At 55.9% G+C, this 13,228-nt stretch overlaps 2 protein-coding genes across 4 annotated transcripts; one reads left to right on the top strand and one right to left on the bottom strand.

Annotated features, from left to right (window-relative positions):
* The first annotated feature begins 82 nt into the window (after positions 1-82).
* On the top strand, positions 83-8,681 carry WDR6 (WD repeat domain 6). Its single transcript, XM_082848543.1, has 7 exons — positions 83-219; positions 4,651-7,132; positions 7,238-7,321; positions 7,419-7,535; positions 7,634-7,752; positions 7,846-8,441; positions 8,572-8,681. The coding sequence occupies exons 1-6, from the start codon at positions 120-122 to the stop codon at positions 8,304-8,306; spliced, it is 3,363 nt and encodes a 1,120-aa protein (XP_082704669.1). The 5' UTR covers positions 83-119; the 3' UTR covers positions 8,307-8,441; positions 8,572-8,681.
* On the bottom strand, positions 8,468-11,533 carry DALRD3 (DALR anticodon binding domain containing 3; the record flags this gene model as incomplete). 3 transcript variants are annotated; one of them, XM_082848545.1, is made up of 12 exons in its annotated part: positions 11,302-11,533; positions 10,925-11,220; positions 10,544-10,800; positions 10,380-10,459; positions 10,169-10,297; positions 9,790-9,860; positions 9,635-9,696; positions 9,441-9,523; positions 9,168-9,350; positions 8,978-9,091; positions 8,819-8,887; positions 8,468-8,736 (listed from the first exon to the last, which is right to left on the bottom strand). In XM_082848545.1, exons 1-12 carry the CDS (start codon positions 11,455-11,457, stop codon positions 8,617-8,619), a joined length of 1,620 nt encoding a protein of 539 aa, XP_082704671.1. In that variant the 5' UTR covers positions 11,458-11,533. The 3 variants fall into 3 exon arrangements, with proteins under 3 accessions (XP_082704671.1, XP_082704670.1, XP_082704672.1); XM_082848544.1 differs by having other exon boundaries at positions 8,617-8,736; positions 8,978-9,109; positions 10,380-10,800; XM_082848546.1 differs by having other exon boundaries at positions 8,649-8,887; positions 8,978-9,109.
* Between the last annotated feature and the right edge of the window lie 1,695 nt (positions 11,534-13,228).

Genomic DNA, 13,228 nt, shown 5'->3' with positions numbered 1-13,228 from the left:
CCTCTGCTACCTGTTGCTACGGGCGCTGTAGAGCTGCAGCGAGGCGCGCGGGAAGGCTCGTCTCGCGAGAGCTCGGCTCTCTTCTTGACCGTGGCAGCTGCAGCGGTTCTGGGACTGACATGGACGCTCACGAGGACTACGTTTGGCCGAGGGCAACCTCGGAGCTCATTCTCCTCCCGGTCACGGGTCTGGAGTGCGTGGGGGAGCGGCTTTTGGCGGGTGAGTTTTGGTTGAGGCGCGCGCTAGCGGAGAAGAAACTGAACGCTCGCCTGGGGAGCGGCCTTAAGAACAAAGGGATGCCCCGAGGAGGAGGACGGGCGGCGGGCGGGAGCCCGGAGATGGCGGGGCTGAAGCGCGGCCCGAGGAGTCCAGGAAACAAAAAACTGAGGTGGCTCCCGAGGCCTTTCATAAACTGCAGGTGACGCGGAGAGGGCGGGTGGGACGGCAAAAAGGAGCGGGGAAACGCGGTCGGCGGGGGCGGGGGAAGGGAATGAGGGAAGCCTGTGGCCGCTTCGATGGGTTGGGCCTCTCCTGAGGGAGCTCGGCGAGTAGGTCGGCGATGAGGCCCCCCCGTGGGCGGGTCCAGAGCCCGGGGCGTGGCCTTTCGGGGGTGGGCAAGGCCCAGAAGGGGGTGTGGCCTCTCCGGTGTGAGGGTGCGGCGGGTGAGGCTCTTACCTAGAAGGTGGAGATGAAGAGCCTCTGACCAGGATGGGGTCGCGGGAAGCTGAGGACGAGACCTTTCTGAGTAGGCCAGTGCGGAGGCTCAGGTCTCTCCCGAGATGGTTGGGTTCCAGGAAGTCTGATGTCGATGCCCCTCCGAGGAAGGTCGGCTCGGGTAGCAGAGGCCAGGGATCTGAGGCGGCAGAGACCTGAGGAGCGGTGAGGCTCGACTGGAAGCCACTAGTGACCGATGATGGTGCTGCTGAGTTTGATAAGGGTCCCAAGGCAGAGCACTGGCTGTCAAGCCTTGAGTGAGCTGCTACCAATCCTAACGGGGATGGATGTATGGGGGTGGGGGATGGGGCGAGGGATGGCCCAATTTTGATGTGGTGTGGGGGCTCTGGGAGCCCAAGGTTCCTACACTGAGCTAAACTCCTAAGGCTCCTGGAGGAGAGGATAGCTAAGCAGAAAGCTGAAGAACCGCAGAAGTAAACTAGAAGAGAAGGTTCCTGGCAGAGGGTGAGCAAGCCAAAGGCCTTAAGACTGAGTTTGTCACTTTGTGTGAAAGAGGGAATTCTTATGAGGCTTCAGTAGGAGGGGAGGGTGGTCTAGGAGAAGAGGCTGGAGAAATGAACAGAGGCCAGTCTATTTTAGGCCTAGATTTGACTTTATTCCTAAGGGCATAACGTCCCAGTGGCGAAGCCCCATTGAAAGGTATTAAGCGTGGGAATGGCTTGGGAAGTTCAGATCAGAAAGTTTTTAAAGTGAATTCACCTATTCCTGTGACATCCAAAGTGACTTTTATGTTGACAGTTCTCAAATCCCACCCATGTGTACTGATAGTCTAAATGTGTATCTACAATCTGAATTCCCAGCCCTTGTTGTCAAGTGCACAGGTGCCTACAAATTGAAATACTGTTCAGCAGAGGGAACACCAGCCACTCAGGTGCCCAAGCCCAAGAATCTACCTTGTTCCCTAGGCCAGTCTGGTTGATTTGCACTTCATACATGTGGCATCTATTTTTTCTACCTTTATTGCCATCAAATTTGAGGCCATGCACCTATGCCTCCCTGACCCCCTCAGTAGTGTTCTCTCTAGCCCATCCTTGAGCCCTTTGTTTCCTGTTCTAGCCACACTACCCAAAGCTCTTGCTCACCTCAGGGCCATCAGAATTGCTGTTTCCTCTGCTACGGAAGGTTCACCCCCTCTCACTCCTGCCTGCTCTTCCTTTGACTAACTGCTGCTGATCCCTGATTCCTCAGCCTAAATGTTTTGTCCTCCAGTTGGCCTCCCCAGACACTCACCCAGTCTGGTCAGATCAGACCAGGGTTTCTTAGTCTCAGCACTATTGGTATATTGGAACAGATCATTCTTTGTGTGAGGGGCTGTCTAAATTGTACGATGTATAGCAGCATCATTTAGCCTCCACTCCTAGATGCAAGTAGCACACACAACTCCCGGTTGTAACAACCAAAAATGTCTTCAGACATTACCAGATGTCTTCTGGGGGGGGAAATTGCCCCTCTGTTGAGAACCACTGGAGTAGACTTTCCCATTTTATATCCTTTTTTTTACCCCCCCCCCCCCATTTTATATTTTTAAAGCAACCTATATAGTTCTTTCTTGGAACTTAACCAAAATTATAACTATGTAGTTTACTTGTGTGATATTGTTTGTTTGTTTTTAATATTTATTTATTTGGCTGTTCTGGGTCTTCGTTGCTGCATGTGGGATCTTCAGTTGCGGCATGCAGGATCTTTTAGTTGCGGCATGAGAACTCTTAGTTGCAGCATGCAAACTCTTAGTTGCTTCATGTGGGATCTAGTTCCCTGACCAAGGATGGAACCCGGGACCCCGGATTGGGAGCGTAGAGTCTTAGCCACTGGACCACCAGGGAAGTCTCTATTTATTTTTTAATTTTTATTTTATATTAGAGTATAGTTGATTAACAATGTTGTGTTAGTTTCAGGTGTACAGCAGAGTGATTCAGTTATACATATATATGTATGTATTCTTTTTCAAGTTCTTTTCCCATTTAGGTTATTACAGAGTACTGAGCAGAGTTCCCTGTGCTATACAGTAGGTCCTTGTTGGTTATTTTATTACTTTTTAAAATATTTATATATTTTTTGGTTATCTGTTTTATTTTTATTTGTTTGGTTTTTTAAAAATATTTATTTATTTGGTTGCGTTGGGTCTTAGTTGCAGCTCCAGGGCTCCTTAGTTGTGGCTTACCAGCTCCTTAGTTGTGGCACGTGAACTCTTAGTTGCAGCATGCATGTGGGATCCAGTTCCCTGACCAGGGATCAAACCCGGGTCCCCTGCATTGGGAGTGTGCAATCTTATCCACTGTGCCACCAGGGAAGTCCCCTGGTTATCTATTTTATTTATTTATTTAAAGTATTTAATTAATTTATTTATTGGCTGTGTTGGGTCTTTGTTGCTGCGCGCGGGCTTTCTCTAGTTGCGGTGAGTGGGGGCTACTCTTTGTTGCGGTGCGAGGGCTTCTCATTGCGGTGGCTTCTCTTGTTGCGGAGCACGGGCTCTAGGTGTGCGGGCTTCAGTAGTTGTAGCACATGGGCTCAGTAGTTGTGGCTCACGGGCTCTAGAGCGCAGGCTCAGTAGTTGTGGTGCACAGGCTTAGTTGCTCCGTGGCACGTGGGATCTTCCTGGACCAGGGCTCAAACCCGTGTCCCCTGAATTGGCAGGCAGACTCTTAACCACTGTGCCACCAGGGAAGCCCCTGGTTATCTATTTTAAATATGTGTGTGTACATGTCAATCCCAGATTCCCAATCTATCCCTCCCCCAACTCTTTCCCCCACCCTGTAAGCATAGTTTTGTTTTTTTTTAAATTTTACTGGAGTATAGTTGATTTACAATGTTGTGTTAGTTTCAGGTGTACAGCAAAGTGATTAGTTTATACGTATACATATATTCATTCTTTCTCAGATTCTTTACCGATATAGGTGATTACAGAATATTGAGTAGAGCTCCCTGTGCTATACAGTAGGTCCTTGTTCGTTATCCGTTTTTTATATAGTAATGTGTGTATGTTAATCCCAAACTCCTAATTTATGCCTCCCTGCCACGTTTCCCCTTTGGTAACCATAAGTTTGTTTTTGAAATCTGTGAGTCTGTTTCTGTTTTGTAAATACGTTCATTGGTATATATTTTTTATTTTGGCCGTGCCTCGCAGCTTGTGGGATCTTAGTTCCCCCACCAGGGATCAAACCCGGGGCCTCGGCAGTGAGAGCGTGTAGTCATAACCGCTGGACCGACAGGGAATTCCCTGTTTGTAGACTTTTTGTTGATGGCCATTCTGACCGGTGTGAGGTGATACCTCATTGTAGTTTTGATTTGCATTTCTCTGATAATTAGTGATGTTGAGCATCTTTTCATGTATTTTTTAGCCATCTGTTGTGTGATATTGTTTAATGTCTTCCTAATCCACAGGAGCAGGGTCTTTATTCATTACTGCAGCATATAGTTCATTGTCTGGTTTATAATCGATGTTCTGCAATTTTTTTTTTTTTTTTTGGACTGCATTACGGCTCCTGGAAATCAGGACGGGTTCTGCTGTGGACCCAAGGTGGAAAGATTGACTTACTGGGTCTGCCTCTCCCCTGGGGGAGGTGGAAGTGGGAAGAATGCATGTAGAGGTAAATGAGGCCAAGGATTTGGGGACTAAAGCTGAGAGGATTCCTGTCTGAAGCATGAGAAGTTAGGTGGGGTGAGGAGGAGACTGAGTTTGAGGAATTCATGGTTGAATTGAATGTGATGGGTGACTGATGAGGGGATCAGAAAGTCAGCACTGAAGGTACAGCTGAAGGTGAGACCAAGGATTTTCCAAGGTTCAAGCCTGCAGGACTGAGTGACCTAATATATTCATAAGCTACATACTGAGAATTTTCCCTGCTCCCTGTCTCTTCTTCATGGCTCGTCAGAGTTAGGTGAGGGGTTCTGATGCGGCTCTTTGCCTCTGTCCAGGTGAGGGGCCAGATGTCCTGGTGTACACCTTGGATTTTGGTGGACATCTGCGGATGATGAAACGAGTGCAGAACCTGCTTGGCCACTATCTTATTCATGGGTTCCGAGTGCGACCAGAGCCCAACGGAGACCTTGACTCGGAGGCCATGGTGGCGGTGTTTGGGAGCAAGGGACTCCGAATTGTGAAAATTGGCTGGGGACAGGGCCGCTTCCGGGAGCTCTGGCGTTCTGGCCTGTGGAACATGTCTGACTGGATCTGGGATGCCCGTTGGCTTGAGGGGAACATGGCCTTGGCCCTGGGCCACAACTCAGTGGTGCTGTATGACCCTGTGGTAGGGTGCATGCTGCAGGACGTGCCCTGCACGGACAGGTGCACCCTCTCCTCAGCCTGTCTGATTGGAGATACCTGGAAGGAGCTGACCATAGTGGCGGGTGCCGTTTCCAACCAGCTCCTGGTCTGGTACCCAGCAGCTGCTTTAATAGACAATAAGCCAGTAGCCCCCGACCGACGGGTTAGTGGGCACGTGGGTGTCATCTTCAGCATGTCATACCTGGAAAGCAAAGGCCTGTTGGCCACAGCTTCAGAAGACCGAAGTGTTCGCATCTGGAAGGTGGGTGACCTGCGGGTGCCTGGGGGTCGGGTGCAGAATATTGGGCACTGCTTTGGGCACAGTGCCCGTGTATGGCAGGTCAAGCTCCTAGAAAATTACCTTATCAGTGCAGGAGAAGACTGCGTCTGCTTGGTATGGAGCCACGAAGGCGAAATCCTCCAGGCCTTTCGGGGCCACCAGGGCCGTGGGATCCGGGCCATAGCTGCTCATGAGAGACAGGCCTGGGTGATCACTGGGGGCGATGACTCAGGCATTCGGCTGTGGCACCTGATGGGGCGTGGGTACCCGGGTTCGGGGGTCTCCACCCTCTGCTTCAAATCCCATAGCAGGCCAGGTGCCCTCAAGGCTGTGACGCTGGCTGGCTCATGGCGAGTACTGGCAGTGACTGATACAGGGGCCCTGTACCTTTATGACCTCGAGGTCAAGTGCTGGGAGCAGCTGCTGGAGGACAAGTGCTTCCAGTCCTACTGCCTCCTGGAGGCAGCCCCTGGTCCTGAGGGCTTCGGACTGTGTGCCATGGCCAATGGGGAAGGTCATGTCAAGGTTGTCCCCATCAACACTCCAACTGCAGCTGTGGACCTGACCCTGTTCCATGGGAAGGTGCACAGCCTGAGCTGGGCCTTGCGTGGCTACGAGGAGCTTCTGTTGCTAGCATCGGGCCCTGGTGGTGTGGTGGCTTGCCTAGAGATCTCTGCTGCGCCCTCTGGCAAGGCCATCTTTGTCAAGGAACGTTGCCGGTACCTCCTACCTCCAAGCAAGCAGAGATGGCACACATGCAGTGCCTTCCTACCCCCGGGCGACTTCCTGGTGTGCGGGGACCGCCGGGGCTCCGTGTTGCTGTTCCCCTCCCGACCAGATTTGCTCAAGGATCTTGGGGTCGGAGGCAAAGTTGGGGCTGGTACTGGAGCACTTGGAACGGGTAGTGGCAGTGGTGGGAGTGAGAACACCTTGGCTGAGTGGGGCCCTGTGTCCACCCTCCCTTCTCTGCATGGGAAACAGGGTGTGACCTCAGTCACCTGCCATGGTGGCTACGTGTACACTACAGGGCGTGATGGTGCCTACTACCAGCTCTTGGTGCGAGGTGGCCAACTCCAGCCAGTCCTAAGGCAAAAATCCTGTCGAGGTATGAACTGGGTGGCTGGGCTCCGAATGGTGGCTGATGGGAGCATGGTCATCCTGGGTTTCCACGCCAACGAGTTTGTGGTGTGGAGCCCCCGGTCGCATGAGAAGCTGCACATTATCAACTGTGGTGGAGGGCATCGCTCCTGGGCTTTCTCTGATACCGAGGCAGCTATGGCTTTTGCCTACCTCAAGGATGGGGATGTCATGCTATACCGGGCTCTTGGTGGCTGCACGCGGCCACATGTGATTCTCCGGGAGAGCCTACATGGCCGTGAGATCACTTGTGTAAAGCGTGTGGGCACCGTCACCCTGGGGCCTGAATTTGGGGTGCCCAGCTTCATGCAGCCTGACCACCTGGAGCCCGGTAGTGAGGGCCCTGGCCTGATCGACATTGTGATAACGTGCAGCGAGGACACCACCGTCTGTATCCTGGCACTCCCCACAGCCACAGGCTCAGCCCATGCGCTTACAGCTGTCTGTAACCACATCTCCTCGGTGCGTGCAGTGGCTGTGTGGGGCAGTGGCACCCCAGGTGGCCCTCAGGATCCTCGGCCTGGCCTGACTGCCCATGTGGTATCTGCGGGGGGCAGGGCTGAGATGCACTGCTTCACAATCATGGTCAGCCCAGACCCCAGCACCCCAAGCCGCCTTGCCTGCCATGTCATGCACCTTTCGTCTCACCGGCTGGATGAGTACTGGGACCGGCAGCGCAATCGGCACCGGATGATCAAGGTGGACCCAGAGACCAGGTGAGGTGCACTGTCAGACAGGAGCATGGGGTGGGGGGGCATGCAGGGCAAGCCCTGTGCCGCTGCTCCAAGGCTCTGCCTGATGGCTGTGTACTGTCCTTGCAGGTACATGTCCCTAGCTGTGTGTGAGCTCGACCGGCCTGGCCTTGGCCCCCTTGTGGCTGCAGCCTGTAGCGATGGGGCAGTGAGGTGAGCATATAGGACCCAGGGGGCCTGGAGACAAAAGAAAAGGATGTAGGGATGTTTAGAATGGGTTCTGAGCTGGGCCATCCTCTGCACCCCCCAGGCTCTTTCTCTTGCAGGACTCTGGGCAGCGGCTACAGCTCCTGGCTGAAACCTTCCACCACAAGCGCTGTGTGCTCAAGGTCCACTCCTTCACACACGAGGCAACCAATCAGCGGCGGTGAGAGGGGCTGCATGGTGGTCCTGCATGGGTTTGGTGGGGGCTCCTATTGCTTTCCATCCCCCTCACTGACCCAGCTGCCTTTTCCTGGCTACCAGGAGACTGTTCCTGTGCAGTGCAGCCACGGATGGCAGCCTGGCCTTCTGGGATCTCACCACTGTGCTGGACCATGGCTCTCCTGCCCTGGAGCCTCCAGCAGACCCTGGGCTTCCCTACCGTGAGTAGCTAGAGTGCCACTGTGGCTGTCCCCCCACCTCCCAGTGCACTCAGCCCAGTGTTGAGCTGGGTAGTGACAACCATCTTCTTCCAGGGCTGGGCAGCCCCTGCCTGACTCTCCAGGCTCACAGCTGTGGTGTCAACAGCCTGCACACTTTGCCCATACGTGAGGGCCATCTTGTGGCCAGTGGCAGTGAGGATGGCTCCCTCCACGTCTTTGTGCTTACTGTGGAGGTGCCAGAGCTGGAAGAGGCTGTGGGGGGTGCTGAGCTGGTGCCCCAGCTGCAAGTGCTGGAAGAATACTCTCTCCCCTGTGCACATGCTGCCCATGTGACAGGCCTCAAGATCTTAAGCCCAAGCCTCATGGTCTCAGCCTCCATTGACCAACGGCTTACCTTCTGGCGTCTGGGGCATGGTGAGCCCACCTTTATGAACAGTACAGTGTACCACGTAGCAGATGTGGCCGACATGGACTGCTGGCCCGTGAGCCCCGAGTTTGGCCACCGCTGTGCTCTTGGGGGCCAGGGCCTTGAGGTTTACAACTGGTATGACTGAGATGTCCCGCGGTGGCCGGCATGCTGGGCATGGGGCCTGCTCACAGACAGAGTGACTATCTGTGCCCATGCCCAGTGTGCCTTGAGGGGAGGAAGAGGCAGCCGCGGGCTCCTGACTGAAGAGCAGGAGCTGGAGGTGAGTTGAAAGCCACCTGGGCAGACCAAGAATATGCCCCACTCCCCACAATGGGACAAAACTTTGTCACAGAAGCAATTTATTTTGGCTCCGAGTCTCTAACAAAATCTGTGGGTTTTTTCCCTTTCAGTTGATGACTTTGTGGACATTCCCAGATATTGGGGCCTCTGTGGCCTTAGATGTGACTCAGTGGAGGGAGACCCAGCATGGCCAGCCCGGTGTGGAGCACTTCACGCACAGCCCGCAGAAGCTGCAGACGGGCAAACATTTGACCAAACAAGTGTGGTTGAGGCTCCTGGAGGAGAGAAAGGGGCCTGCTGGTCTCATCCTTTGCTTCCCCTGCACCCCCCACATATGCCCTTTTGCTGTGCACTTACCCCTAGGATGTGTACCCGGTTATAGTATGAGCTGAAATCCATGCTGAGCTGTACCAGAAACTTGCACACCTAGAGACAAGAGACTGAGTCACTGGCCTGTCTCTGTGCCCCAGAATAAAGACTAGTGTGTGCAGTCCGTCCCAGTGTCCTCTGCCTTACCATCTCTGTGCGTGCAGTGATGTGGAGCCCTGGGGCTGTGCAGGGTAGGGCTGCTGTCTGGCTCAGCAGGTCTGGGAAGGGGAGGATGCTGTTGAAGAGCAGCAACCACTCACCCTGTGGGGGAGAAGGGTGCTGGGAGGGAAAGGCCTGAACTTCCCACATGTGACAGCTACCCAAGAGGGGCACTCACCTCATCATGTAGCAGAGAGAAATCCAGACTGCTCACAGGTGGGAAAGTGGGGTACAGACCTTGTTCCATGCTGCACTTGTAACTCTCAAAGAGTGTGGCAAGACGTGCACAATTATACATGACAAAGGTGCCACTTTTGGTGCCCTTTGTGGAAATGCTGCTGTCGGCCAGGGCCAAGAGAAGCTGAGGAATAAGGGCACAGCTGCAGAGGGAGGGACAGCCACTGCACACCCTGTCCCCCCAGCCCTGGCCCAGCATGGCGCCCAGGCTCACCTGACTTTGTGGGGCTGTGCTGAGCATCTCAAACTTAATGGTTGCCACAGAGAGAACCCTGAAGATTTCCATCCAGGCTGAGTCTGAAGGAGTACGGATCAGTTAATCAGTCTCTACAGGCAGGGAACGAGGGGGGGCAGGGGGGCAAATGACCTTCCCCTACCCAAAGCACAGCCAGGGTCTCCCAGGCGCACCTTGTGCCAGGTCCCTACCGCGCTTCAGTGCTGAGGCCTTGCACACCTGGGCATGCCGGAGCCTGCATTTTGAAAAGAGTGAGAGGAGGACCAGGGGGCAGAGTCCCCCACCGCAACCACCCTGGCTTGGTGGCCTTCCTTCCAGCCTCACTCACTCGTAGTACTCGGGGGCAGTCAGGGTGCCAGGTGCACCAGCTACTTTCACTGGGCCACAGACCAGGTGCTTCTGTCAGGAAGAGAGCAGGGGCTCAGCCAGCTGGCGATACCCTCCAGGAACCTAAATTTGGTTCCTGGACTCCCCCAGCTTTTTACCTTAGAACCTCCATCCCCACAGAGTAGCCTCCTCAACCTATTCTTCAGTATTCTCTGGGCTATGATGCCTCCAGAGACCTCTCCCAGCACCTGCTACACATGCCCATTTACCAAGCCTAACATCTCCCCAAGGTCAAGTATCACCTTCTGGACCCATCAACTAACAAGTGGGTTTCAAGGGCCCTCTGAGATTGGTGTGGGGAGCCACCATCACTAACCTACCTGTCTGAGAGGAGCCTGGTCATCCAACTTCCACCAAAGCAGGTCCAACTTCTGTTGCTGGAACTCCTCCTCACAGCTCACCACGTGTACAACCATGCAGCTATCTGCACCAGCATCTGGGGCCGCAGCCTATAGGGTAGGACAGTCACTGCCGGGGACACAAGACATCTGGTTTGCTAGAGGCCTGCAGGGTGGGGTGTCAGTCACTAACCAGGCCTAGGGAGCTGTCCTCAGCCCAATCCTGCACAGCCTGCTGCAGCTCCGCCAGCACAGCGAGCAGATCCTCTGTCACTGCGAAGAGAACACACAGGGCTGAGGCCGGCGGGGAGTGCGGGGCCCGACTACTTTCTGGCCCTGCGAGGCTCCGGGTCCTACCCAGACAGCTGTCCAGCTTGGGGTCATAGCCAGTTGTGCGTCCCCGTTCGTCCACCAGCTCCTTCAAGTACACTCGGCCCAGGGCGCCAGGGGGCAGGGCTTCCGCGTTACGGGCAGGGGTGAGCTCTGCAAGCGCGCGGCTCCTTAGGGCTTCGGTCGCGGCTCTCTCTGAGGCCGCGGGCCAGTCCACCCGCAGCTGCTGCAGGAAGGTCGGCATGTGCGGGTCCCGCACAGCGGGCACTAGGCGCACACTCACCCTGCGAAGCGAGGCGGCCGCCTCAGCCCGAGCACCGGGCTCAGCTATCCCCCACTTTCCACCCGCAGCGGCTCTCGGGCCCCCATCGCGCGCTTTCTCCTTTGTGGGCCCGCGCCCCAGCTCACCTGTGAGCGTGCAAAGCTCGCGCCAGGTGGTCGGCCACGAGCACGGCACGCAGCTGGCTCAGGCGGAGGGCGCAGGGGCTGCCGCGCAGCGCCGGGCAGTGCAGGACGACGCGCGGGCCCGGGGCGGCGGGGACGGTGGGCGCGGCATAGGCGGCCACGGCGCCGAGGACGCGCTCGAAGACAGCGGACCGCCGCAGCTGGAGCGCCAGCCCCGCGGGGGTTGGCGCGCAGCTCAGTACCGGGGCCACGCCAGGACCCTGCAGGCCGACGATGGCGTGAACCACGCGCTCGGGCACCTGCAGGAAGACAAGCTAGTGAGCGGGTCGCAGCGCTCCCAGCTACCTCGGGCCGCACGTCCCCGCCCTGCTCGCGCCCACCTGGTCGTCCCCGAAGCGCGCTTCCAGCGCGCGCCGCGGTGCCAAGAAGTCTCGGACACGCAGGTGGCGGGCGCGTGTCTCCTTGAACCATACTGGGCCGCCCGGCCCCAGGGCCGCGTTGAGGGCTCCCAGCGTCTCCTCTACCCCAAGGCGCATGGCGACCGGAAGGAGTACGCAGAACCGGAAGCAAGGAACCGGAAGCAAAATTTCGAGGTCGAACTTCAAGGAGGGCCAATTGGTTGGGGCGGGGATCTGGCTGCGGCCCGTGAGTGCACAGGTGCGCTCGACCTACGACTCCAGTGCTGCCTCCGCGTGGCCCACCAGCCTGGCTCGGCTCCGGGTCCGAAATCTCTGGGTACGCTACGGGCCTAGGATTCTCTCGCCGTCGCCCGCAGTAGCAACCAGGGAAAGAACCTAAGTCTTACATTTATGTATTTGTGATAACGTTTCATTTCTTCCATTTACACATGATCAAAACGGCAAAAGTCCCAAATGGATTCTCACTGAAATAGGGCGGCTAACATTAAAGCCACTTTCATGACCTACTGAAAAACTCACATTTTTAAGAGAATTTGTGTTCTCCAGTTTCGGGTTATTTGCAAGCATTCCCTCCTTTGACATATGGGTTGTCTTTATTCCTAAAAAATGCCCACTGATGGATCCTCCCACTTCCTGGTTTAGGCAACCAGCCATTGTGGATCAAATAAGCAACGTGACCATGAGAAGACCCAGCTTAAGAACAGTTCTCTGAGCACCCCACTCCTCTACCAGTGAGAATGCTCTTTCCTCTGTCCCACCAGGGCTCCTGAATGTCTTCACTGTAACTTAGATAACCCTTTTCTCTTTTCTTTAATGGGGATTGAACCTAACGCCGTAGAGCGCTGTGCAGCAGATCACTGGCAAACCCCTGATCTCCGCCCTGGAGCAGTGAGAATAACCAGAGCTCAGAAAGGAGAAAAGCCTAGGCGCAGGAAAAGCTTCGCAAGGCCCCTTTCTGGGCTAGGGCTGCAAGGCCCTGCTGGGAAGTGCCGAAAGAGCACTGGGCGGACACGACATTCCCGATGGCTTCTTGGGTGCCCACTCAACGGGAGTGATCGTGTCATTCCAAAGCGCTTTCCATGCGTCACGCGCACGACCCGGGGACAGCTGCTAACAGGGTTGGGGGCCCCGAGGCGGAGCTGGGGACTTCAGCTACTCTGGGTGCATGAAGACGGTTGGGGGTGGTTTTACCCCAGGAAGTGAAAGGCTATCTTTAGCGAGCTGCGGGCTGGGGCTGCCCTGGGGGACTCACCGCCATTTGCAGCCCTATACGGAGGCCCTGGGTCCTCCCTCCCTTGCCAATGGTACCTCGGGCTCCAGAGATGGCCACCGCCTCGGCTCTCCGACGTCTACGCCTGTCACTTCTAGCCTGAGGGCGCACCTGAGAGAGGGACGGAAACCAGAGCAACCCAATAAAGTATGTCTGGGGATCAGGGGCTAGCCCATTCCATCTGGGTCAGGACGCTGCTCAGGCAGGAGAGCAGGGAACGAAATCCAAGTGCAGCTGGAATGCTCTGGAGACAACAGCTGCTTTTGGGATTCCGTTGCCCGCTGTCCAGCCGGGGGTGGGGGTGGGGTTGAGGGGGTTATCCCTCGCCCTAGGGCCAGATCAAAACCCTCCACTCCCAGTCGGCGGACTCAGGAGGTGAAACCAAGTCTAGTGGGAATGAGCCGCTCACCTAGGCCCCCAAACAATATGGGTGGTGGGGGCCTTCCCCGGGACCAGGTCCCGATCCGGATTAGATCCGCGGGGTAGGATTAGTCCTGTTGGTCTCATGCAGTCAGGGCCACTGCAGTGACGGTGGCGGGGCGGGCTTCGGGATCAACCAAGAGGGAAGCGCGCCCGTGGGATCGGAGGGGAAGTAAACCCTACTCGGGGACACCCCGG

The sequence above is a fragment of the Leucopleurus acutus genome (assembly GCF_964270905.1).
Source record: "Leucopleurus acutus genome assembly, chromosome: 10".
Classification (NCBI taxonomy): Eukaryota; Metazoa; Chordata; class Mammalia; order Artiodactyla; family Delphinidae; genus Leucopleurus; species Leucopleurus acutus.
This window is presented reverse-complemented; position numbering and strand designations above follow the sequence as displayed.

Bases quoted from the DNA above. Each gene is read 5' to 3' on its own strand.
- WDR6 (XM_082848543.1), top strand. From the start codon at position 120: ATGGACGCTCACGAGGACTACGTTTGGCCGAGGGCAACCTCGGAGCTC. The intron at 220-4,650 runs GTGAGTTTTGGT...GCCTCTGTCCAG, and splicing joins GGGGGAGCGGCTTTTGGCGG to GTGAGGGGCCAGATGTCCTG. The intron at 7,536-7,633 runs GTGAGAGGGGCT...CCTGGCTACCAG, and splicing joins GAGGCAACCAATCAGCGGCG to GAGACTGTTCCTGTGCAGTG.